Source organism: Letharia columbiana (genome assembly GCF_014066305.1).
Source record: "Letharia columbiana isolate WasteWater2 chromosome Unknown Sc0000005_s0, whole genome shotgun sequence".
Lineage (NCBI taxonomy): Eukaryota > Fungi > Ascomycota > Lecanoromycetes > Lecanorales > Parmeliaceae > Letharia > Letharia columbiana.
In genome coordinates, this window is record NW_023501041.1 from 1093192 (window position 1) to 1118667 (window position 25476).

General features: G+C 49.7%; 10 protein-coding genes across 10 annotated transcripts; 4 read left to right on the forward strand and 6 right to left on the reverse strand.

The window, feature by feature from the left end:
• Window positions 1–238: 238 nt before the first annotated feature.
• Window positions 239–1842, reverse strand: HO173_002689 (uncharacterized protein; the record flags this gene model as incomplete). The annotated part of the gene is made up of 4 exons (XM_037304621.1): window positions 239–754; window positions 808–1154; window positions 1226–1601; window positions 1687–1842. The coding sequence occupies 4 exons, from the start codon at window positions 1840–1842 to the stop codon at window positions 239–241; spliced, it is 1395 nt and encodes a 464-aa protein (XP_037168714.1).
• Window positions 1843–1938: 96 nt separating this feature from the next.
• HO173_002690 (uncharacterized protein) lies at window positions 1939–4932 on the forward strand (the record flags this gene model as incomplete). Its single annotated transcript, XM_037304622.1, has 5 exons — window positions 1939–2268; window positions 2335–2967; window positions 3024–3665; window positions 3717–3938; window positions 3997–4932. The coding sequence occupies 5 exons, from the start codon at window positions 1939–1941 to the stop codon at window positions 4930–4932; spliced, it is 2763 nt and encodes a 920-aa protein (XP_037168715.1).
• A 239-nt stretch (window positions 4933–5171) lies between these two features.
• HO173_002691 (uncharacterized protein) lies at window positions 5172–5702 on the reverse strand (the record flags this gene model as incomplete). Its single annotated transcript, XM_037304623.1, has 2 exons — window positions 5172–5606; window positions 5661–5702. 2 exons carry the CDS (start codon window positions 5700–5702, stop codon window positions 5172–5174), a joined length of 477 nt encoding a protein of 158 aa, XP_037168716.1.
• A 663-nt stretch (window positions 5703–6365) lies between these two features.
• Window positions 6366–9876, reverse strand: HO173_002692 (uncharacterized protein; the record flags this gene model as incomplete). The annotated part of the gene is made up of 8 exons (XM_037304624.1): window positions 6366–6754; window positions 6925–7273; window positions 7363–7581; window positions 7709–8345; window positions 8493–8530; window positions 8584–8961; window positions 9302–9440; window positions 9713–9876. The coding sequence occupies 8 exons, from the start codon at window positions 9874–9876 to the stop codon at window positions 6366–6368; spliced, it is 2313 nt and encodes a 770-aa protein (XP_037168717.1).
• A 358-nt stretch (window positions 9877–10234) lies between these two features.
• Window positions 10235–12310, forward strand: HO173_002693 (uncharacterized protein; the record flags this gene model as incomplete). The annotated part of the gene is made up of 4 exons (XM_037304625.1): window positions 10235–10436; window positions 10487–10571; window positions 10626–10843; window positions 10896–12310. 4 exons carry the CDS (start codon window positions 10235–10237, stop codon window positions 12308–12310), a joined length of 1920 nt encoding a protein of 639 aa, XP_037168718.1.
• Window positions 12311–13173: 863 nt separating this feature from the next.
• On the reverse strand, window positions 13174–16745 carry HO173_002694 (uncharacterized protein; the record flags this gene model as incomplete). The annotated part of the gene is made up of 2 exons (XM_037304626.1): window positions 13174–15923; window positions 15983–16745. 2 exons carry the CDS (start codon window positions 16743–16745, stop codon window positions 13174–13176), a joined length of 3513 nt encoding a protein of 1170 aa, XP_037168719.1.
• A 753-nt stretch (window positions 16746–17498) lies between these two features.
• On the reverse strand, window positions 17499–20013 carry HO173_002695 (uncharacterized protein; the record flags this gene model as incomplete). Its single annotated transcript, XM_037304627.1, has 2 exons — window positions 17499–18383; window positions 18433–20013. 2 exons carry the CDS (start codon window positions 20011–20013, stop codon window positions 17499–17501), a joined length of 2466 nt encoding a protein of 821 aa, XP_037168720.1.
• A 462-nt stretch (window positions 20014–20475) lies between these two features.
• HO173_002696 (uncharacterized protein) lies at window positions 20476–21247 on the reverse strand (the record flags this gene model as incomplete). The annotated part of the gene is made up of 4 exons (XM_037304628.1): window positions 20476–20650; window positions 20711–20975; window positions 21031–21163; window positions 21221–21247. The coding sequence occupies 4 exons, from the start codon at window positions 21245–21247 to the stop codon at window positions 20476–20478; spliced, it is 600 nt and encodes a 199-aa protein (XP_037168721.1).
• Window positions 21248–21646: 399 nt separating this feature from the next.
• HO173_002697 (uncharacterized protein) lies at window positions 21647–22316 on the forward strand (the record flags this gene model as incomplete). The annotated part of the gene is made up of 4 exons (XM_037304629.1): window positions 21647–21662; window positions 21761–21779; window positions 21840–21933; window positions 21987–22316. The coding sequence occupies 4 exons, from the start codon at window positions 21647–21649 to the stop codon at window positions 22314–22316; spliced, it is 459 nt and encodes a 152-aa protein (XP_037168722.1).
• A 975-nt stretch (window positions 22317–23291) lies between these two features.
• Window positions 23292–25023, forward strand: HO173_002698 (uncharacterized protein; the record flags this gene model as incomplete). The annotated part of the gene is made up of 3 exons (XM_037304630.1): window positions 23292–23411; window positions 23507–24081; window positions 24132–25023. 3 exons carry the CDS (start codon window positions 23292–23294, stop codon window positions 25021–25023), a joined length of 1587 nt encoding a protein of 528 aa, XP_037168723.1.
• Between the last annotated feature and the right edge of the window lie 453 nt (window positions 25024–25476).

Sequence of the window (25476 nt, forward strand, 5' to 3'; positions counted from 1 at the left end):
ATTGACGCTTGCAAAGAACGTTTTCGGATCAAAGTTATAGCTTTAGATGAAATGACCGCTGTTTTGGTATGAGTGAATTTCTATTGTCATAAGAATCATGAGGATTTATGTCAAAGCCCCAACTATCTAATCTAAAGATATTAGGCTACTATTGCCACCGCTGTCCATGCCCATCCCGATATAAAGATCATATGCATCGGAATTTGTCGCTTATAATTGATTTTCCTCGAGGTTCCCTTCACTTCCTCTTTCCAACCACTCCTGTCAGGCAGTCGAGGAGCCGCTCTTCCACAAAACCCTGATTGACCATGTACTTGCTCAAACCCTTCACCACTTCCACCATTTCCTCAGCATCCAATCCCTGGATTGCCCTCTCCATGACATCCCCTACGCTAGCCCTGTAAATCGCAATGAAGCTCTGGTAGTACATGAAAGCAAAGAAACCCATGATGAATTGGCAGTCCATACGATCGGTGATACCGCCGTGGCCCGGAATGGACTCGCCGAAGTCTTTGACTTTGAAGGTACGTTTGAGGCCCGAGGCGAAGAAACCGCCGAAGGGCGCAATGAGGGAGGCGAATGTTGCGAAGACGAGGATATGAAATTGCATTGGAGCAATGTGAACCGTGGAAGGGATTTGGAGGGAGGCTGGGAGAGGGAGGTTGGTGAGGAAGGAGGGGATATGATAGGCCTGATGTATGAAAACGGGGTTTGGGGTGCAGGAGAGGCCCGTGAATATGTTCGCGCCAAGATCCTAATAGATGATTAGTTTGGGGGAATGACATTGTACGGGCTAGGTTGTTATACATTTACTGGGCAGATGAAGTATTTGTACCGCATCAATACGTTCGTCATGGCAAATCCGAAGATGATGGTACAAATCCACGCTCCAACAAAACCCTCAACAGTCTTCTTAGGCGAAAGCTTGATGAGCTGGGTACGACCGAAGGCAATGCCACAGATGTAGGCGAAAATGTCGTTGGTGATTACGAGGGATGCTGGGAGGAAGAACCAGATCATCCCCTCGAAAATGTTGTTCATGATAAAATGGGCTTGTACAACGATTAAGTAGAGGGCCATGTGCGTCCAGGCGAACTGGGTAAATTGGAAGCGGTAGTGGCCTTTCTGAAGAGAGCCGACAAAGAACACAAACCCTGCAAAAGGAGTCAATCGCGGATTTCCTCTCCAACTTCAGCTGACGATGACCCCTGTAGCGGAGACGTACCAATGACATATAGCATGAAGCTGATGAAGCGATGGTGGGTTGCGAAAGGTAGTAAAACCTTGTCGACCAGCACTATATGCTTGAAGTAATATATCACGCTCTCTCCGTAGAGAAAGTACATTGTCGTCCCCAAGAAGTACCAGTTCAGCGATCTCGTGAATCGTAGGTTCTTGGCCCTGCTTGGAACATTTGCGATGGCAATGACTTCTTTGAAGGAAACAATCTGGATACCCGTCACGATGGCGATCACATATAGATGACCTGAAAACATGGCAGTGAAAAAGCCGGCGATCATGACGAAACTCCAGATCGTCCGTGTGATGAAGGTCTGCTTTTTCTTTTCGTACTCTGATTGCGGTGGAACTTCGGTCTCATCCTATAAGGAAGGCATGGGCATCAGCATTGTTTGATAAGATTGGCCCGTCACGGTGAAAGTGATCCATCTGCACAGAAAGGTTTACCTCTTCTTTGCTTGACTCCAGCTTCCCATTCAGACTTGCTCTCGTTGGGCTACCTGGCTCGGAGACGCCCTCGCTCTCGGATATGCTGGGTCGTCTTCCATTCTGGTGATTACTCCCCCTATGTTGAAATTGGACGTTGCGCCTTGGCTTGGCCATGGCTCTTTGTAGAGGGTGCTCACTGCTCAGCTCATAAACGGGCCAGCTTGTATTCTCTAAGGTCAAGCAACACTTCAAACACACGCGCGGCGCGAGATGACCGGGAAGCTCGTCGCTCGCACTCTGTGGAGTTCGGGTAAGCTCAAATCAAGCTTTTGGTGCCTTGAGCAAAAGAAGCATGCAGAGGGCGAGGAAGAGCGCCAATTCTCTGGCGCGGACTGGGATATTCTCACGCCGCACAATTTCAGTTTTGCTGCGAGATATCAAGATCAAAGTATCGGCGTTATCGGCGTTGAAGACGCAGTGTCACAGTACTGGGCTGCTGGCCCATCAAACGTGCGCTGCAGCTCTACTCGAGCCCTACAAGTACTAGCCCTACTCGAGGTAGCCGCGCCGCTTCCCGCACTCTCGCTGTGGACCCTTAAAGTATAGTACCCTTCACACGTCAATACCTATCTCAATGTTCAAAGTACTCACATGGTCAACTTGTAGACCTCTCAATGCGGATATACGACGAGTGTCATGGACGACCAGGGCGGCGAAGATGATGACTACTCGGATGACGACCTAGACGCCTTGCCGGACCACGCGTTTCATCAACTCCAAAAGAATGCAATTGAATCAACGCCACAACCGAGCCTGAGTACACAAGTCCAGCTTCCTACCATAAAACAATCTACCTCACTAGCAGGTGGTCTTGGACGACTATCGGTTGGGGGACCTGCAAGCCATGCTGCTAACCAACATGCGTTTCAGGCGCCATCGTCAGACTATGGCGACTTTGATGAGGAGATGTTGGACGGCGAGATCCTTGACGCTGCAGAGGAACCTGTTCTAGCTGCGAGATACGAAGCTGGTGCTGGTGGGAAAGAGCCTGGGGAATACTCTCAGAGAGAGCAGTGGAGACTACAGCGATATGCGGCGAACCAACGTAAATCAGGGCCCATAGAAGCGCAGCAACGTGTGAATCAGCAGGGAGCTCTTGGCGTGCCCTTATCCAATGTTAGCGATTGCGGTGGTCCGAACACTACAGGTCAAGGAGAAAGGGCTGTGTATTTGGTGAACCCTGGCCTGCATCCACAGGAGAGTGCGGATGTGAACGCTCTTCAAGCTCAAGTCCTGAAGGTGAGCTTGCTCAAAACTCTCTTGTACAGGGGCTGCTTGCTTAAACTTCTCTTGAGCTGCTACGTGAACGCGAGGCACTTCAACAGGCTATTCAGAATGCCAATGACAATACTTATTCCAAGGCTGGCGAAATTGCTATCGTGCGAGCCAATGCTACCAAAGTAGAAAAGGATTTTGAGAATCGAACACTCGCTCTACAGAAACTGCACGCCGACGAAGCAGCGCGACAAAAGATCGAAGTAGAAAAGGCACGAGCAGAGCTTCAGAAGCTCGCTACGGAGAAAGACTTCCTTGAAAATGATCTTGCGGAAGGGACCAAACAGATCAGAAACCTACAGAAAGCTATTAAGAAAGGGGAAGACAAAGATGCCGAATTGAAGATTAGGGGCAAGGAAAATCAGCCCGTAACTCCGAAAAAGAACAAAGCTTTGGCCTTTGCAGATGGCTTCGAGGATGAGGAAATCCAGCCCATGTCGCCTTCCAGACTAGTCATCAGATCCAAAGCGAATACTCCTAAAGCCGGGGCAAAAAGGAAAAGGAAGCCCACAGAAGCCAGCCCTGTCAAGCCATTGGATCTCACGCAACCAATCCAAATCGACTCCTTTGAGGAAACAGCTGGACCTCAGAGAGGTCATGTTCAGTTAGCCAATAACCAAATACCAAGGCCTGCTCCAGTACGGCAGGACCAGAAGTTCAAGGTACGAGTTGCGAACGCATTGGGATTGCCAAACTAACATCTACTTCCAAAGCTTACACAAAGATTGCTCGACCGTCGCTTCACACCTGAAGAGCCAAGGACATTCGAGCGCCTGGCAACATTTTCATTCCCTTCAAACCGAGACCGAGCTCTCTCCACCATTCTACTTGATAAAATGTCGACACTTACTTTCAAACCAGACTCTGGCGATTTTGCGGCTGCACTTGGTCTGATTGTTATCTCATTATGGTCACAATGTATGGAGGAGAAATATGTAAGCATTTTCCATCTATCTTGACCGGTGTTCCTTCATTTCTGACTGTCTAACTCAGCATCAGCCAGTGCATCTCCTCGTGGACCTGGTCAACTTTATACTCGTGCTCAATTCAATAAAGACAGCACCGGATCTCACGAACCACCTGATGAGTCTGGTTCAATCAACAGCCGATGTGATACTCGTGCCCCGTTGCAAGAAAGAGTCACCTCGGAAGGACAGAGCAGACATTAGCTGCGTCGAATGTCTTCAGGTAATGCAAACGATGGCGGATGACTGCTCTTGTGACACAGAGGAGATAGTACGCTTCTGGCGCACTATGCGTTTCGATTTCATAATGATGCTCCTCAACTTCATCAACCCTCTGGACGAAATCAACATTATGCTCAGCATGCTCCATACAAGCATTTTGGATCAATCCTTCGCTATGATCATTCCTCCGAACAATGGACAGCAAGACGCATCCGAAGCTCATATCATTGACAACCTCTCCCACCTGCTCATCAATACTCCTCGTACTTCTCCAGGGGAAGAGCCACCCGATGCCGCCAAGCTATGCGAAGTCCGTCTCCATGTTCTTAGCTTGATCGAAGCCATGTGTAACACCATTCACGGCAGTGAAGCGCTTGCGAAACATCGACTTGTTATCGGCCGCCTGGTACGCGTCATGAACGATGAGCTCGACCGAGTTTACGATTACCAGTATGGGTATGAGCAGAGGATCACTCTCGTCAATACCTCCACCCGACTCCTTTACCACCTTACATCCAACTACGCTCATCTTGTCAATATGCAGGCTCGTCTCTCCGTGGTCCCTGGCGGCGAAAAGAAGTTCCTCGTCGCTCTCACCCGTCTCGCATTCAGTGAGGGCGGCTTCTATGAGCAAGGCATTGAGGATGACGTTGTGGATTGCGCGCATCAGATGCTGGAGGCCAGGGTCAGCCCTGAAGAGGCAGAGCAGTTGGTTGAGGCATTTTCAAGCGCCAGGAAGTAGTACTAGCTGTCTTTGGATTGCGGATTCGCGATCCTTTTATTGTACCCAGATTTGGCTTTGCGTTGCAAGCATATGTACGAGCGGACAACCCGTGGGCGATATTGTAGATCATGTGCTGCTTGTGGATACACCTTTCGTCACCTTGAGGAGCATATCAAAGCCCGACAGTGACGTTACTTGGCGGCAGAAAGACAGCAACGCGCCTGGGGGAGAGGCGCGGAGTATCGAAACGTCAGGCATCACCGCCTTATTCCCCCAATGATCCCATCGACCTTTCCTAGCCAAAGCTCCCTCTCCTCCTCGGCCTTCTTTCGCTCTTCCAACGCTTGCCCAAGCTCGGCATCCAGCCCCGTAATCCGCGCCTTCTGTTTCTCCTGACTATTCTCTACACCCGGCAACACACTGATGAGATACTCAATCTGCTTTGCTTTGAGTAGTAGATCTTGGGCTAGTTCTCGCTGCGCGAATGCGAACGCGGTGGGGGTGTCGGGACGTTGTTCTGGTGGGTATGAGAAGGATTCAGGTTGCTCGTGGTTGGAATTGGGATTTGCGTTGGAGTTGCTATTATTGTGATTGTGTTGAGAGTTGGAAGGAGGTGGGGGTGGGGGTGTGAGGGCGGAGGAATTGTGGTGGAGCGATAGATAACGGATGGAAGCGTAGAATTGTGTTGCTAGCTTTTGGTGCGTGTTAGTTTTGGTGAAGGTGAGAAGACGTAAGCGGCATCTTACTTGATCATAGCAGTCTTGAAGCTGTGTCAGGCGATCTGCCATGGTCGTTGTGAGTATATTATATACGGTAGCTTGAACTGTTTAGAGACTTTGGACACGAGTTCCCCCGCGTGGCCCCCTAGCCCCCTAAACCGCCCCTCCGGCCCCTTAGAGATCCGACCCGCAACCAATGACACATGCGCCACAAACCCTACTCATAAGTACTGCAAGTGCTAAAAATACCATTAACGACTTGACCTCTTCCTCATCCTTTTACACCACCATCAAAGAGTACGTTACTTTAGAGAGACGCTTCAGATGATTACGATAATCGGAGAATGGCGCGTCAGATGATGGAGCTGTGATGGTATGCCAAGATGCCAAACCAGGGTGACATAAGGTACCTGTAAGGTACCTTATATCATAGCGCAGCCAGAATCTCCGAGCAATAGAAGCAAAGACGTCGGAGCATGTCATCCTGGCGCCCCGAGCATGACCTTCGTAACAGCAGGTTGTGCATCGCCTTACAGATATTCAAAACTTCGTGGCACTCTATCTTTCCATCAGAATTCCCAAGACAACGCGCCAATTTCGGCAATACAAGGTTGCTAACAGCGCTTATCAGTCTTGCATCGGGCTTGCTCGAGTGCTTGATGAAATTGACAAAACAGAAATGCTTGGGTATCTCAAACGAACTTCTAAGTATTCAAGGCACAGTAATCCACCTCATTGAAAATGGTCTCCATGCTCTCGTAGGTGCCTCTTCCACCGCTGAATCTTCTCCTTCTCCTCCGCCTCCAGTCTTTTAGCCTTTTTCCTCTCATATACAGCCCTGACAGTCCTCTTCGTTTGGTCTCTGCCGGCTTCGAAGTTAGCTCGTGCGAGGGCGACAACCTTATCGATCTCTTGTGGCGAATATATAAAGTTCCAGGTGGAAAGAAACGGCGACGTGTCTGGATCAACGTCTTCCACCTTGGGATTTCGTAGGAAGGGAAAATAGACAACCGTAATTCCAGCCTCGGGAGCTAGGAGCTTCCAGTCGGCATCAAGCTCAACCCGCGAGCTTTGTGATGGCTTTTCGTCGCTCTTGCGATCCATGGTGGTGCCAACCCAGACTGTGAGCAATTTTCCAAGTCAGCATATCTTTCTTGGTACACGAAATCACCTTGAGGTACAAAAGATGTAGCGTACGTGGAGGATAGACGGGAACTGAACTCCCGGGATAATGTATTGATACTTGAGTGCCGGTACATGCTGGGAGGGAGCTACTCGGAGATTTACGTACCATTGCAATAGCCCAGGTCAGATTCCTGGGTCTCGTGCTTTGCGATGTGATCCTTGACATTATTTTGAGACCTCCCTCTCTGCTCTTCTCGCGTCTCAGCTATTTTGCCAGCAGCCTGTTGAGCTGTCGCTGCATCAGCTGCGTCGAGCTCCGTCTTTGTTTCGTCTTCTGCTCTTGGCCAGCCAGCACCTACGGGCCATCCTCTGACACCTCGTTGTTTTGCGTAGCCCTCGGCAACAGAAAGCCAATTTTCCTGCCTGATATCGGCAGAAGCATCAAAGCAGACAACAATGTCGACGTTTCGGTCTCTACGGAGTAGCGGATAGAGAGGAAGATTATTGCTCATGCCCTAGGAAGATCAGTATTGAGCAACTGCAGAATTGCGGTTCCAATGGAAGACCCATGCATGCATCATCATAAAACATGGCAGTGACTTACAGCATCCATCAGCTCGAGATATTCATCGTTGAAGATGCTCTTAGGACAAGTCGATGGCAGCCGGTTTTCAAGGCCTCTTGCGAAATTTGGGATTGTTCCTGGATCAATTGGATGCAATTTGATCAAGTCATCGTTCTTCTCCTCAAGCAGGGCGTCGATGCCTCCAAAGCCAGCAAGTCCTTTTATCACGGGGCGGACCTCTTTGTAATAGTGGGCAAGCTGACAGAGATTTTGAAGTCAGCATTGGCTATTGAAGACAGATTTTGCTTCGTGAGACCTCTTGAAACGTATATCAAACCTCGAAAGGTGGCTCAGCTTAGGATATCTGGACCCAGGAGTTACGTACGGTGGCGCAAAATGCGGAGCCCCATATTCCCATCAGAAGCGGAAGGCGAAGCTCTGGAAGTGGAGGCCTATTGTCACGGTTCACACTTCTTCCCATTTGGAAGTGACGGCCGATGCTCCATGAGGGGATGCCGGCCTCAAACTCTTCACAAAAAAGCTCGTAAGGAGTAAATTCGAACCACTGGAACCATGCCTCTTGCTTTGCCTTTGCCCTCGCTGCGTCCATTGTCTCGCCTTTCACTTTCTCGTCCTCTAACGGTATCTCATGCCTAACAGCGGCATAAATGGGAAGTGGATTTGCACCACTAGAGAGGTAAAACCGTTGGTTGGAGAGCTTGAGATCTCGATCGTCGACGCTGAGCTCATCTCGTGGGATCATCAATCGGCTCGATAGCAGTAGGCCATAAACATCGACGAGGCCAAAATCTGCTTGCGGGTCTCCTCTGAGCCGTTCCACGGAGCCAGCAAGGAGGAATTTATTTGTGGGAGCTCGAGTACACAAGTCTAGGAAACTGGGAGGGTATGCTATATGGATGCCTATGCGTTTCTTCAGGTGCTCTATAACTTTGTCATGTCTACGGCCACCGAGACTTGAGTTGTACAGAGTCTGCAGCCAGCAACTGCCGCTGACACCGGCACTGGATAACAGATTTGGAGTCAGTACTGTTCATTTGAGGGTTTATGTTTAAACTTGCAACAAGACTAGAGAGTCAACAATGCCAAGAAACGTCTCAAATCTCAGGATTCAATCCGAGAGGGGGGACATGGACTCCGCGGATACTTACGTGTAAGTGGCGCAATCAAAGAGCCCTGCCTCCTGCGCCTGTCATATGGTCAACATTGCATGATTGCAGGCCATCGTGGGGTCTTTTCTACACTCAAGTATGATGCTGCTCCAGCAACTAGGGCCCTTAGACCTCCACCTGATCCACACACTGCGATGGTGGGCACGTCTCTGGGATCCACATCGGCCTCTGGTATCTCGAGGTACTTTGCCAGTGCACACCTTGTGTATCTCTTTCTGCGCCGGACGAAGGCCATTTCATCAGAACACAAGTCTTTGCCGACCCTTACTCTCGCATTCAGCGCAATCTCGGGATGAATGTTTTCATCCTGAGCTTCTTGCCAGATCTCCTCGGCAAGTGACCCTCTGGCCATGTTCATCTCTCGCTGAAGCTTTGCCACATAGTCCGGAAGATCGTAGGCCCATTGCGGAATGAATCGATCCGTGATCTTGTCTCCAAGTGTCGTCCACTGTATGAATTTCGACGTCAGCTAGAAACCGGCTACAAATACATCTAGGGAGTCTCCTGTCTTGTGGGATCAGGAATAACAATGCTCTCTGCACCCTTCAAAATGCCAACGAGAAGCTGGATGTATGGAGCAAGCCTTGGAAGTAGAGCTGTTGCTCCTCTACCAATTGAAAATTCTCCTTTCGTAAAAAACAGTTCGGTCTCAAGATGACTCTTTCTGGGAAAAGAACCAGATTCATCAGACAATCGCAGAGGGTTATTTGGTTTCTTTGTTCCTGAAAGATGTCTCGCGACCCAAACCAATGGTATCGACGAGGGGTGAATTTCTTCAATGTACGTACCTGGACAGATGATATCGACTTGCGGGCAATAGCAACATTCAAAGAGAAAGAGGCCCACGCTGCACTATCCTCATCCTCGAAAAGGGGAATTTCGTCATCCTGGCTTTCTGCTGGAGCTTTGGCGTCATTGTCTTCCTTTCTGCATAGCCTCGGGTCAGCGTATTTTTCCGAAGTCCTGAGCCACAGAAGTTGCTTTGCCAGGCCAACAATAGGCGCACTGCGTGCCAAAGTAGAAGCTTCAGCAGTATGATTCTTTGTAAATACCATAATACTAGGAAGGACTAGATTTATTACACGCATCAATAGCAACTTATGCGACAGAAGGGACGATTGTACACATGGAAACGTGATCTACACCTGACTTTGCTTATGTCTTGACGGTCATACCAAGCAGTTGAAGAGTGCACTTACTGGCTCGATTCTTTTGGCCCTCTCTTAGAAATATTAGGTCGAGTGCTAGGCCATTGCGTAGTACTACCGCTGTCGTTATATCGCACGGCTGAGGGATTGAGCCTATAGTTGAGGGTAAAAGCGACTGATGATGCCACAACTAGAGAGCCTATGCGCTGGTTCATAGTCCTTGAGGTACACCGTTTTCGAGTTTCCATCGGAAGAAACACGACCGTTGCCAAGCCACTGATCTCACTATACCCACTTCTATACTAACCGATCTGGGTTTAGCGGTATCGATCATCCGAGCTTTATCACGTTGATGAGGCACGCTCTGCAGGCCGCCAGAAAACGTGGCAGTTGTAGGACGGTAGAAGCCTGCAGACGCCTGACAATATAGGGTTGCTTTTTCCCCTCAATTGGTAGAATCTGAGGGTTGATAACTATAGATCTGTATAATCAGGATAGGCCAGCACCCAGCTGGGGTGGCATTCCCCCCCGTCTCTTATAAGTTGTATCCTGTTCAAGAAGAAGCACGAGCGAATGATGGCAAAAGTTCAAAAGGCAGTTTGGGCGGAGGAAAAAGCGGAGGTAGAGGTTCTCCTTGCACAAAGAGATGAGCATGCAAACATTGGCAGAAGACTTAAGACACTTCAAGCAAGTGTCGAGGGTGGAGGTCGGACAGTCAGGGATGGGATGGGCCAAGTGCACAGCAACACAAACCAGCATCAGATCAAAATACATAGTACGTTGGCAGACCGAGAAGTCAACATGGAACCTAACGTTCTGTTCAAGACATTGAGAAGCTTATCAAGCACATTGACAAGATGCTTGAGCCGGGACAAGACAAAGGTAAGGAAGAGAGGATCATTCGGGCTGGGTAAGTCTAATCAAGGGGAGATTCTCTCTGTCTCTCCGCTGAACCAACATTCAGACCGGCCCAAGTCGGATTGACCGAGTACTTGAACTCGCTGAAACGTGTGAATCGAGCTCTTACCGAGATGGGCACTACAAACATGCGTGCCAATCAACAGGCCATCGGTGACTTCAACGAGCTTTTGGCTGAAGGTAGTAAGAAAATGGAAGAAGTCTATCGTTCCGTGCTACTCGAATTTTCTCAGCCTCTGGAGCCTCTGCACTATCTCACAAGGGGTAGGCCACGCATATGTTCCGTTCTATGACCTCGAGTGCTAATCCACCAAAGAATTGCCCTTCCCAACTTTATCAAATGGGACTTCATCAGAGTTGGAGGCTATGGACAGATATATCTCTTCTCCAAGCGCTCGCAGTACAGTTCCCAACCAGAGCGAGTCAGCCTCGATCCATATCTACTCAGATATTCGTGGTCCTTACCTCGTCGGTAGCCTTCAAAATCTATCTTTAGCATCGATCAGCACCTCGAAGAAGAAGAACTCCGATGAAATCTATCGTCAAGGCAGCAATGCCATCAATCAATATGCCAAAGCGATCGATAGCATTTTCCTTGCCGAATTCCAGAATGTTTCTGCGTGCTTCCCCCGCGATGCTTGGACCATAGCATTCGAAACCACTTGCCGCAGAGCCCTTGCCGAGTTTGCCAAAACTCTGCGCGAGCTTAACATGCACATCAAATCCAACCTGACCACGGACTGCTTCCTTGCCTACGAGATCATTGAGGTCGTCACAGATGTAGCACACCATCTCAACTCCAAGACTGGAGAACCGCTACCCTTTGGGGATGCTCTAGCGCCAGTCCGGGAAATCGCGAAATTCTCTCTCCCCGAGCTGCTCGACGACCAACGACGCCGCATTATGTCCTTGGCTATTTTGCCTGCAGATGGCTCGGCCATTCCCTTCACCTCCGAAACGATGACACGCCTCCAGACCCTTACCGTCTATCCCAAATCCCTCTCATCAATTCTGGCCTCTATAGGTGACGGCAACTGGACTCAGTCCGCATCAGCTAACCGTTCGAACAATTCCTCCACCTCCTTACCCTCGCTCAAATCCCTAGATGTTGGCGCAGACGGCGCTCAATTGCTAACGCATTACGTTCTCGACACCCTTGAGGCACACCTGACCACCCTCGAATCACGTGCTCGTATTCTGCTCAAATCCAAAGCTGTTCATGGCGTTTTCATCTCTAACACTGTCGCTCTAATCGACCGCATGATCCGCTCCTCTGATCTCGCCTCACTTATCGGCGCCAATCCCGGCGCTCAAACCAAGATCGACACTTGGCGCAGGAAAGGTGTCTCCACGTATATGGACGCCTGGCGTGAACCGTCATCGGCGCTCTTAGACTCCACTCGCACAAATGCCTCAGGAGCCCGGCCACATTCCGGCGCCTCTCTCACCTCAGCTGAAGTGGTCAAATCTCTCGGCAGCAAAGAAAAGGATGCGATCAAAGAGAAGTTCAAGCTCTTTAACACTTCCTTCGACGAGTGCGTGAAGAGGCATAGGGAGTTGAGTCCCAGCATGGAGAGAGAGGTAAAGAGTGAATTGAGTAGGGAAGTGGGGCATCAGGTGGAGCCGCTCTATGCACGCTTCTACGATCGTTACGAGGCACTAGATAAGGGGAAGGGCAAATATGTTAAGTATGATAAGGGCTCGCTAGCTGCAGCACTGGCGTTGCTCTGAAGGCGGACTGGAGGACGCATTCTGTATGATACTGCCTTGGCAGATATCATCTTGAGTTTATACGAGGCGGATTGCTGGACGGCCTCTAAATTGGAGGCAGTGTGGTACGTAAGATTCGTGGTGCAGAGCATAGCGGCGATACCCTTCTGATAAGCGTTTACCCGGGTTCTTTCTTTCTTCTCCTTTCCTTTCCTTTCCTTTCCTTTCCTTTCCTTTCCTTTCCTTACCTTCACCTTCCTTGTGGGAGTGTGCAGAGCTTCTTTCTACTAGGGGCTGCGGCTTGGGCATAGCGTAGGTACCTACACGATTCAGCGAATCTACATTTTGCTTACTCACATGCTACCTGTGACCAATACCACATGCACGACTGATGCGGTACTTTGAAATCCTCAGCGATTGGGTCTGGAATTCAGGAGACTAATCATTCGCTATCTGCTGCAATGGGGTATCAAATCTATGGATTGCCAACGCCTTTGTCTTGAGTAGGTTATTCAATCAATGCCTCTTCTCAAGTATGACCGAACTCCAGTTTCAACTTCATTCGGCTCTGATGTATGCAAATGCCCTCATATGTTGACCAACGACTTGGAAAGTCAAAGGTCTTGATCGTAAAGCTTGAAGTGAGAAGGATGGCAAGCATTTCGATTCATGAATAATGGCGTCGTACGGAATCGACAGTGGATATGCAAGACACCATTAGCTTAAGGCAGGCAAGATCGAAAGCAGAGCAGTTCTGCCGCTCGATGATCTGTTAAAGGTGTCATATGGCTGGCTGGTGATTTTGCTGGTGATTTCCGCAATGAATTTTGGTCATATCTTTCGAGTATCAAATAAAAGATGGCGTGGAGTCTGAGAAAAAATCTCTACCTGAAGAGGCTTCTAAGCTCATCCAGCTTGCGCTTCGCTGCTTCAGCCTTGTCGATTCTGCCACGATTCATACTGAGATCGGCGAGGTTCTGCTTCTTGCGCTGAAGATCCAGCATCTTCTCCTCGAAGCTGTCCTTCATGATGAAGCGGTAAGTGAAAACCTCGCGTCTCTGACCCAAACGATGGACCCTGTCAACAGCCTGAGCCTCAGCAGCCGGATTGAATTGTGGTTCCATGACGTAGACTTTGGATCCAGTGGTCAAGTTGAGACCTAGACCTCCAGCCATGATGGAAATGAGTATGACGCATACTGTCGGATCGTCTCTAAATGCGTCAAGAGAAAGATTGCGGTTCTTGCGGCTCATCTTGCCATCGAGACGAACAAATTTGACGTTGCTGTCTTCAAGCGCGATCTGGATGAGGTCAAGATTGGCGGTCCAGCCTGAGAAGACGACGCTCTTGATAGGCTGTTCACCAGTCGGTAGACTCTGACTCTCGACTTCCGATCTCCTTAAATCCTCCAAAAGTGCTTTGACTTTCGTATGTGGGCCACCATATCTTCCCATAATCTTCGCATGACGGGGATTTTCCCTAGCCATAGCTCTAGCCTCTTCGGCGGCTTCGATGCCGTCCTTGGTAAGCTCGAAAAACGACGTTCGCAACGCCTGCTCGCAAAAAGGGCACTTGAAGCGATGGTCCGCCGAAGAATTCTGGATAATCGAACTCTTGACAGCGTCCATACATTGTCTGCAGATGATCTGATAACATGGCAACATGCATCCAAGTAGATCATCGCTACCATTTGGCGTATCTTCTCTGTCTTTGACGATAATCTTACGCGTACATTGAACGCAAGTATCGGAATCAGTCTCTCTGAAAAGCATGAGCATCTCGTAAGCTTGCTTTGGGCTGAGAGCAGGCCTATTGTCCTCTTCTTCATCGTCGAGGGTAATGGCGTTGTCCAAGCTAAAGCCTTCTGTGACTTTGAGATCATCTTCGCTGAGGAGTTCACGGCCATGGGCGCAGAGCAGACGGAGTCGCATGATTGCTCGAAGGATGTGGGCATACGTTTTCCCGCCCAAGCTCTTTTTCTGCTCACCAGCAATGACCTTCAGTGTATTTTGAGAATCTTTTGCGAACCAGTCGTACAGACCAAACTCTTCATCAGTAAAAGGCAATCTAACAACGTGATCATGGCGCCCAGGAAGATCAATGCGATCTTTGAGACGTCGAAGAGTAATGCTGTCCACAAGAAGTCGAAGCTTCGGTATGATTTCAGGATCTGCGTTCTTGAACGGAGCAAGGATGAATTGAGAAAAGCCGCCCTTGTCGAAAGGCTGGACTCGTAGAAATTTGACTAACGCTCCCAAGTCATCCAATCTATTCTGGACTGGAGTACCCGTCACGGCCCATCTTCGCTGGGCTGAAAGTGCGCAGATAGCTTGAGATTGACGGGTGGATTGCTCACGGATCATGTGCGCCTCGTCAAGGACAATGCGGAAGAAGTTCGTTTGCAGCAATGGTTCGATGTCTTTGCGTTTGGCACGTCCTCCATATTCGCTAGCCACGATGCTGTAGGTCGTAATAACAAGATCAAATCGGGCCAAAGCATTAATATCTGTGATACGATTGGCGCCATGATAGACATAGTAGTTCAATGCCCCAGGCTTGATGTGAGTAGCGATCTGATCTTCCCAGTTCGCGAGAGTGCTCAACGGAGAGACAAGTAATGTGGTTTTCGAATTGCGAATCAAGGCTCTGTCGCCATCCATTTCTGGCAAGTGCCCGATCTCTTCCCATTCGCCGGCTGCCTCCAAACTTCCAACAATGAGAGACAAGATACTCAGTGTCTTGCCTAGACCCATCATATCTGCTAGGATTCCTCCGAGTACTTCAGGTGGCTTATTGCGCTCTTCTGTGCCGGTGATGACGTTGTAATAGGTAGGTGATCCATTAGGTCGATATCTTAAGCGCCACAGCGAATTATTGTCTTCGTCGTTGTCGCTGAAAACTCGCTTTTCTTCCTTGTTGCTGAGGAAGTAGAGACCTTGTTTCTGATGGCTGAGCAACGGTGTGATGATACGAGGGTCAGCTTCTTTCTCTGGCAGATTCTCTGACTGCTCAAGAGAATCAAACATTCCAACAATATCGTTGTGAATCTCCTCTGCAGTACGAACGACGTAACCAGGAGCTGTACGGGGCGCGCTCTGTGTCCCTCCATAAGAGGTCCTCGGAGGCGTGTCGGCAGGTTGATGTGGGTTGACGACCTCGATCCCACTATCTACCATGAATGGTGGTCCGAGTAAAACACTTCTCTGCCTGAGAAATTTACCCAGTGGCTGGGCCTTGACCTTCGGACCGTACAAGTTGATCGTAATGTCAAAGTATTCGGAGCATTCTTTGCCCGGGTAGTCGTTAGGCTGTCTCTTTCTTATGGTGATCCTAGCTTGCGTTCGAAAACGAGGGTTTTTGGAGTCCATGATCCTTGCAAGGGCGGATGAGGTTTTCAGATCAACGTTGCCGAAGTCTTTGCCCATGGGATCGATGACGCGAATAATGTTGTCTTTTCCAGGGAAACGCTTGAGCTGCAACCTCATGGCGGGCCAGTCGCCCTTACTGATGTAGACAGCTTTACCGCCGGGGCACGGCAGTTGATGAGCTTGAACTTTTGTTTGTTGCAAGCGTCCATAACACACTTCCTTCTCCTGACTGTCACCAACGACGACGATTTCTTCATCCTCATCATCTAAGATTCCAATTAGTACCAGTGCTCGACAAAGCTTTGTTTGAATAAAAGATGCGTACCTCCAGTCAGATCTACCACGGCGTTGACAGACCCTGACTCCGCGATGCCTTGCTTCTTTTTCTCTTTCAAGTATTCTCCGATCTCTCCACCCATGCCTCCGCCAACGAAGCTGACCTTCTTGTCCTCTTCGACATCGAACTCGCCGCTCTCGGCTTTCGGCTTCTTCTGCGGACGTTCTTCACGTTGTGAAACATTATGCACTTTCTCAATCAAGCTGCCCATACCCTGACCTTCGTAGTCCTCGTGGTCTCGCTTGCGCAAGCCATTGACGTCGGCCTCGGAGGGTTTACCGTTTAGGTGCAGATTGGAAGGACTTGGTTGAGCTATAGTAGATTCGGTTGAAGCGCTCTTAGAATCTCTTTGCCGTTGGTCATTGCTGAAGCCTTTCGGATCGAGAAGGCGACGTGGATCAAACGAGCTCGAGGCCGCTCGCCCAGCTATTGTCGCATTCTGTGAGCTCACGGCCTTCTTGCCTTTATGATCAAGGGCATCGTAAGCGTCATCCTTTGATTTTTGCGATGCAAGATCGGGAATGAAGGGTATTTCAAAAAAAGGCTCAGAACGAGGGGGTTCACTGCCGCGACGAGCTGGCACGGAAGAAGATGCAAAGTGAGATGAAATGGAAGTACCATTGGCCAAGTGCTTCTTCAAGGCTTTGGGATCTGTGAGCGCTGCAGCAGATAGCTGGGTACCGTTGGCCCCTGTCCAGGAAGCCATGTGGTGAGATGTATGGCTCGAGGAAGCTGTCGAGGTTGTGATCATGAGTGTTGTGATTTCAGTGAGAGATGGTACTTTGAGGTGGAGGATGAAGAAAGGACAAAGAGGGCATTGTGATAAGAGGCGAATGAAGTGAAGGAAGTGAATGAGGGACCAAATGATTCAAGTGATTCGAGTGATTCCAGGCATCTTTCTACAAGTACTTTTGGAAAGTTATCTTCTATTCTTTTGTATGTCCGTCGATGCCTCGAAGTGCGAAAACAATGAGACGACTCTTAGCTTGAATGCTTACCCAATGAGATGAGTCGATGCCGAGGAACGCCACGATTACTTGCCTAAGGTAGAGTAGTCGATTATGCCATGCATGCACTTTCATGCAGTGACGCTATCTACGGGAACTAAGATAAGGTACTCGTAGCCGGTGACCTTAAAAATTGGGGTACCTACTGTAGGTAGCTAGGTACCTTAGGGCAAGTAAAGAGCCTCACGACTTACAAGCCTCACGAGCCTCACCAGGATGTTCGCTAACCGCTCACTTCTCCAAACGGCCGTGTCACCAAGCTTGAATTGTTTTGGGTAAGTAAGGTAATGAATGTTCAACGAGGTACCTTATACTCTAGTAAATACCCTATCACGACATACGCTATGCTGATTCTAGGTCTAGCAACCTTTCTAGCAACCTGATCGCCATCGAGTGGTGTGATGCTTCATGCCCGGTCCACCATGTATCAACACCCTTCATGTGTTATGATACCCTATACTCATATCGTACAAGCAGTAGACATGCACCCAGACCCTCTAACACCATGTGAACACAGGGTTCTTGCTTTTTACCGTTTCCAGCCTTTCCACAATTACTTTTCGCTGATTTCCTTCCATACCCTCGGCAGCCGAGTAGCCTAGATCTCCTTCCAGATCGTCACTATCGCCCAGAAAGCCTCCACCATGTCGGGTCGAGAAAGAGTAGCGCCGCCTTTGGCTGCTCGTGCTTGCATTCTTACCGTGCCCTTCTAAGCTGAGTCGAGTCTTCGATCTTGTGGCACTTGGTCTGGTGTTGTTTGCGTGGACCATTTTGGCCTCGTCTAACTCGGCTTGGTGGTCTACCAATGGCCCCTGGACAGTCACTGGACTCTCGGTCCCATTAGGGAACTGGCCCAGGTCCGATGTGCTGTTATTTCGTGAAAGATCGAAGCGATTTGGATTGGGTAGATCAGTTGTGGGTGACGACAGGCCAAGAAGATCGTGTTGTGGTTGTGGTGCAGAGGCGTTGGCAGCGCTTATGTCCATTTCCTCTTCTTCGATACTTTTCCGCACATCGTTATCTCTCCGCCTCCGCATCTCAGCGGAAGGTACTCGCATAGGAATCGCAACAGGGATATCAACAAGGTCATCCCACACGCACACACGCGTGCGCCGAGTCAACTCGAGCGGGCCATGATCTGATGTTTTCAGCGTCTCAACCACGTTCCATGCTTGCCCTTTCATTACGGCTATCTGCCTGGCAAACATTTTTTCCTTGAAGTCGGAGTCCTGGCTAAATACTCGACGGAGAGCTAGTTGTGTATCGCTCCACCATTTCGTAGAGGTGAGCAAAGGAAGGAAGTGATCTCGAGTCTTTTGTGAAAATGGTTGGCCAATCAGAGAAACAGGGAGGAAGAGCCAGCCGAATGGGAAGCTTCGCCACTGGGAAGCGATTAGCGTAAGCTCGCACTGCATTTGGAGATTGGCTTACAGCATCTGGGTGCTTCCATGGCCACGACAAACTATTGTCGATGGCCCCAATCGAAATGGCGGCACCTTTTTCTGAATCGAGATTCGAAGGTGTGTCTGATCTGCTCGCAGTTGACATAGCCTCTTGACGCTTGTAAGGGGATGTACTGGGCTTTATGTTTCCTTCGCTGTTGGTTTTGATCATGGGAACAGGCCGCTCACCAGAACGGCCGCTCATTTGCGACGGGTCCGCAACAATAGAGACCTCTTGATTCGCAGCATCTACCCTAATCATCCAATTGTCCAAGCCTCGGTCTGTGTTTCTCATAATATAGTCTAGGATCACAAGCTTCTCCAGCTCTTCTCGGAAAGCCTGCTTGAGTGGGTCCGTCCATGAAAATCCCCTATCCTGACCTTGGGGTTCTTCATTGCCGTTCATGGACCGAACGTCGCTGCGAATCTCTTCATCATCCTCTAACGGAGCGCTACTAGGCCTGCATGTCTCTGTCCAAGGCTTCTTTCTCCATCTTGGCGCATCGTCCGGCCGGAAGCCTGAATTGACTTGATCTGGCCATGGGTGATCCCGCAAGAATAAATTTGCGTCTTTGAATCCCTTGAGAAAGACCTGGAAGCTTCCAACCTTTGCAGGTAAAGGTTTCCGTTTTCGGTAGTATGCAGACTTGTCCCAGAAATCGTAATGGAATGATTTAGATGAAAGGTACACGATATCCGTATAGGGCACCAAATTCGTCCGTAGCCTACTGTCCAATACGTACGCAGCTGCCTCGGATACGTAGGAAAGATTAGGTATAAGACATGCTCTGCCAAAAAAGCAAGGAAACAGATTTCGATGTAGCCACTTGGTCCACTTGGGATTTCTCGACGCGTATGGCTCCTCGTCTTTTGGTTTGAATACTCCGACAACTTTTCCGTCGCTGTTTTGGGCGAAGTAGCTCCCTGAACTACCTTGCGAAATCATTTTTGGATGTACACCAAGCTCGATGGCGACTTTAACGCTCTCCACAACATCGTCGAATCCCATTTTTGTCATCCTGTCTCCTTGGGTTTCGCTAACATCTGACGCAAGAGTTTCTACACTTGCTGGGCGTAACCCTTCCGGAGCCTGGAATACCGAGTGTTTAATCTCCAACTGTTCCTCTTCTTGCGTCTTCCCTTTCACCTTGCTGATCTTGAACTTTGACGCTATTTCTTCCGCCCATCTCTCCAATCTAGCATTTATTGCTTTAATGTCCACACCCGACGAATTCCTTCGCAACCGCCGTCTACCGGTATTCAGCCGTCTCTGGTGTCTGGTAGAGCTCTCATTGAGGTCCGCTTGCATTGGTCCATGGGGTTGTGGCTGAATGGGGGCATAGCGAGGTGCTGAGAGGGTGGATATCGTTCGAGGGACACGGAAGGCGTCATCTTCTTCAGAATCATCCAGATAAGCATTCTCATCATCTGCTTGAGCTATCCGGGCATAGCCCGAAGTTGGAGGTCTGTGTCGAGGCATGCTGTCGTTAAAGGAGAATGTGTCCCTCAGCGGACTTGGCGAGCTTGGATCTGGAGATGCGGCTGCCAGCCGGGAAGAGCCGTCCATCATCTTATCTACCGTACCTGATTGCCAGGCTTTGACCCTTGGTTTTTCCTCATAGCTTCAATTTGTATTGTCCATGATTTTGAATTGTCCAAAAAATGCGAGATGTGATTACAAGAAGCAACGCACTTGACACTAATGTATGCTGTCACAGTTTCTGGCGAAGCCACGAACCCCACTTTCTTTCACAATTGCTCCCACCTTCTATATCTTCACATCGTGTCGAGGCTATTATAAGTGCTGCTACACAACAAGGAGACCTATTGTTGATACATGTACAATCCTACGTGGATGCTGGCCTTGCAAATACCAGAAGCCATCGCACAACTCCATCGCCATCAGAAGGCCGATCATCTTGGGTCGATATGCTTTTCAGCCTGCACCAAGCAAGTCCCTTCACCTTTACTACTCCAGCCGCCACTCGTGGGACGCCACGCTATGTCCGAACATGAACGTCAGATTGCCCCCCTAGCGCATTGTCTGCCAAAAATAATTTGAGTAAAAGAATTTAGAGAATTTTGGGTCGACGTTGATAACATGGACGTCGCCTTTCTGGTGGTTTCGGATTACGGCTTTGTTGTAGTTGCCTGTACTATCGGCTTCCACATCAATACCAAGGGATCGATACACCTTTAGCTTTAGTCTGCGAATGCAGTAATTAGCAATGACGCGAATATTATCAGTAAAAATCAGGGACGCTCACATTGTAGGGTCATCCATCTCTCTCTTCGCCCTCGCCATGTTGTCTCCTTCTACCCCTTCGACCTCCAAGTCATGTAATCGGCTCTTCAGACCTTCCCCCTCCTGCTCTAGCCTCTCTCCCTCAATTTCGAGGTCTGAGGCTGCTTTAGCAGCACGGAATTTCTGTGTATCGAGCTCGACTATTTGGGACGCATGATCTGTACTGCTTTGCGAGGAGACAGTCTCGCTGTGTTGCTGTGACATAGTCGCAAAGTTGCGTGATAACTCTGGGTAATCGATAAGCATTGGGACATCTGCGAAGATCAAGGAGAGCATAAATACTCTTCAAGGCGCTCTCGGCTTCCCGTATGCGTAGATCACGAGCTTGCTGGAGGGTTGAGAGAGATTCATTGATGCGGCCGATGGCGATCTTGTCTGTGTCGATATGAAAATTGGCCATGGTGCTTTGCACAAGCTTCAAACAGATTAGCATAGTGATTGCTCGGAGTTCACTTCAACGGAGAGCTCTTACCATGGCTGGGTCCTCGTCGAATAACATCTTGGAAGCAGACCGTGGTTACTGTTGTCACTCGATGGACAAGCTTAACCTAGAATCATCAACGTACCCGTCGTTCCTAGGATAGTGATGTTGGTTTCGAGTGGTGTTTGCTTTGAATGGCTTGGATCGGCAGTGAAGTTTTGTGGTTTTGTGAGAAAGTAAACAATGAAGATGATCGACCACAACTGGCCCGCCGGCAGCTAGCAGAGCTAGCGTCCAACGCCACACGAATGACGCGGAGCCAAGCCTCACCAAGCCAAGCCAAGCACGAGCACGCGCACGACCAAGAGTCTCTACATTTAAGCACTGTTGTCGCCTACCGTACTTTCACTTTTACTTGTCTCTCTTTCCGTCTAGGTCCCATTGTTTATTCATCGACATTGGTCTACAAAAGTTGGAATGTCTCATTTGCCATGTAAGCTTCTTTCGTTCTTCTGGGCTTGGTGGGCCCAATCTTAGCATAATTGAGCTTCCTGGAACCAATACTAGCTAACATGGCACGACATGTACCAGATGCAGCAGATGCTGATAGGTAGGACACCCGTTCAAAAAGTACTTCCGGTATCAGCACACTCACTGTGAGGCTACGTAGTCCCCTGAAACCCTCCGAGCTCAAAGTACTGCGAGATCAATACGAGAAAGAGGGAGACTACGTCGGCGTGCAGACCAAATTTAACTATGCATGGGTGGGTCACAACCAGTAATAGTATTTCGAAATCTCTTGCTCATTCTATCCCAGGGCCTGATCAAATCCTCGGCACGCGGTGAGCAACAAGAAGGCGTTCGCCTGCTGTCGGAGATATTTCGAAACGCACCGGAGCGGAGGCGGGAATGCTTGTACTATCTGGCTCTCGGAAACTACAAGCTGGGAAACTACGCAGAGGCTCGCAGATATAATGATCTACTTCTCGACCACGAGCCATCGAATCTGCAGGCAGGGAGTTTGCGGGGCCTCATTGATGATAAGGTCGCCAAGGAAGGTCTGCTGGGAGTAGCAATACTCAGTGGTGTGGCCATTGCAGCGGCCGGGGTGGGTGCTATGATATTCAAAGGAGCAAGGAGGAGGTAGAGGGTGTTGTTTCAGGTACAGGTTCATGTGGCTGCGATTCGATCAATCGAGTAGTGTCTGTGTGTCTTTAGACGTAGCTGGAACAAGGGAGCTCATGAGATTCGTCAATCGAGGCGGACTTGCAAGAGTACCGTAATGGTTGGTGGCTGTGGTTGACCGGGTTGGTGTGGCAAGAAGAATCATGGTGCATGATGTTCGGTATGGGAAAATGGTAGAAAGGCGAAGAAGCGAAAAAGGCCAAACAATATGACACGGGTTCTGATTGCTGCCCGCCCGCCTGAAAGACTGATGGCCAATTCTCTTACCATTTACATATGAATTTACTCTACACCACCAGGGCACCTGGTACCAACTTTTTCTCGACTTCTGACATTTCGTTGCCTATTATCGTTTATGTTTCCTTGTACACAAAGTAACAGCGAGGTATTTGACAAAGGGTGAAAGGGTGAAAGGGTGCTGGTGTCAGTGTCAGCATCAGTGTCAGTTGCCTTGGCTCGCTTGGCTCAAGGCTGGAACCGGAAACGGAGAAGGGAGAATGGGAGGGATGATCACTTCCTTCCAACCAAACCACTCTATCTGACATTCATTACTCCACTCTAACTGCTTACTCTGACATCAATATCCATTTCATCTTGAACAACTCTTTATCAACCAACATATCTTATCATTCACATATACCCCCCCCCCCCCCCCCTCCCCCCGGCCTGTGTCTGGACACTCCAGAGTTTCAGTCGTTCACTTCTCTGTCTCACGGGAACCCCACTGCGCCTCAAACCTGACTACTACAAGTCTACAACCACTCCGATACGCCACACCACACCACATGATTCACTGCCTTATCCAGGCACTTGCTTGACGCCTTCACCTTCATTCAATCCGCAGCAACTTGCCACACCAACCTGAAGAAGAGCTTCTTTGACACAATCTAACAACCGCTGCGTGGAGAGGAGAAAGCCCAATCTGTCAAGACATAATATGGCCGACCAAGGCGAACAGCAGCGAGAACTCGTCTTCTGCCACGCCTGTCAAAATGAATGGCTGCGGGATCAGCATGGTCTGCAGTGCCCAGAATGCCATTCCGACGTTGTTGAGATTGTGAGTCTTCCCAGTGTTGAGCTGGTTTACCTTGCTGTCAAAGGCTGCGATACCATTCGCAAGACCTTTCAAATCCTGACCCTTCCTGTCGACAGATCGACGAGCGTCACGATCCACGCGACAATCATGTCGATATGAGCGATGATGACGATGATGACGACGAGGCCACCTTAACCAGCAATGACAGCCTACCCCACCATACTTTACATCATCACAATCCCTGGCAAGCAGAAGCGCCAGATCCCGATGAGCCAGATATCGAGCATGTCGAATGGAATCCTGCTCCGGGCGTGCACTTCGCTCGCACTTCCTATCGATCGTCTTCCCCTATGGGTCGAGGTCAAGCCAATGATCCCTTCGCGCCCCTCTTTCAAAGCATTTCCACCATATTTGAAGGCGCTGCAAACGCAAATGCAAATGCCCAGGGCCGAACGCAAGCGAGGAACATCCGGGCCATACAGCATCCAACTCATATTCACCGCCCAGAATTCGCATCTCAGAACCCCTTTCCTAACCACCAGCATCACCACATTCACCATCATCATAGCCCATGGACTCCCGGCTCCGGTCCGTCGGGCGGCCGACAGGCCTTCACAGCAACCGGCCGAATATGGCCTCAGAACGGTCCCAATGCACCTCCGAACGACCGAAACATAAACAATCTCCACAGGTCAGTAAATATGTATTATTTGGTACTTGTCCATTACTAAACACCCATAGCGTGCTTGCCACAATGCTACAATCGGTGCAAGCTAGCATGGTCGATCCTCATGGAGATCGTGGCCAGCACGCTGGTATGCCCAACCTCAACACATTCATCACACAAATGCTCGGCGGCGTATCTGGAGACGCCGTTTACAGCGAAGAAGCCCTCGACCGCATAATTACGCAGATGATGGATCAAAACCATCAAGGCAGCGCTCCGGGTCCAGCTTCGGCGGCAGCTATAGCTGCGCTACCCAAAAAGCCAGCAGACAAGACTATGATGGGGTCAGACGGAAAAGCGGAATGCTCAGTGTGTATGGACGCCGTAGACGTTGGAGACGAAGTTACTGTTCTGCCGTGCAATCATTGGTTCCACGGAGACTGCGTGGGCGCTTGGCTTAAAGAGCACGACACTTGTCCCCACTGTCGAGCGGGCATCATGCCAAAGGAAGGCGGAGCCGACGCTCCACGGTCTCCAAGCCAGGCGCCACGGTATACCCAGAATCCGTTCCCGGATAATAATTCGCCCAGTTCGGGTCCCTCCCCGAGCCAGAACGGCATCAATCAGCGACCCCCCATGCCAGGCGCTTTCACCCAGCCAGGCATGAATCTGCCATATGTCCTCGGGGGTTTTCAGCGGTATTCTGAACCACAAGCATTTGTTCAGCCACGAGGACAACTTTCGCCACAGCCTTCGCAGCACAGTCAGAGGAGGAGAAACAACGCGAGGGGAAATGGCAATGGCAACGGCAATGACAATGGCAATGGCAACGGCAACGGCAATGGCAACGGCAATGGCAACGGCAGTGGGAATGTTGGTGAAGGGAGCAGCGGGAGCAGCCAGGGATCCGGTATAACAGGCTGGTTCAGAAGTCTACGGGGAGGTGGCAGTAGTGGAAGTCGATGATGAGGCCAGTCCGCCAGTGTTAGCTGCTTGACTCGGCGACGTAGCTATGTGAAAGAATGACTTACGAATTTAGCTGAGGCCTTCTGGGCATTGGCTGCCCATGAGCGTTTGCTAGGTTCTTGATGCTCTTTACTTATTCACATCATGACTGCGATGTCACTGCATTGTGGGCGTTGGGAATAGACAGAAGAGGACTCTGCGGTGGCTTCATGGCTTGCCACTGCACCTAGACACCCGATCCTGATGAGAGCACGGCTTGGGACAGCGGTTTTCTGAAGAGTGGTCGATAGATAGCAAAGATGAAGCTGATACCCAATAGATCCACTGTTCCTTGCGTTTGAGACATTACGATCTGATCTCCCAATCATAGTCCCATGATACATTATCTAATGTCTTGCTTCTACCCATCCCGAATATATATGCACCGAAGGGAAGCATAACTCGCTAATTAAC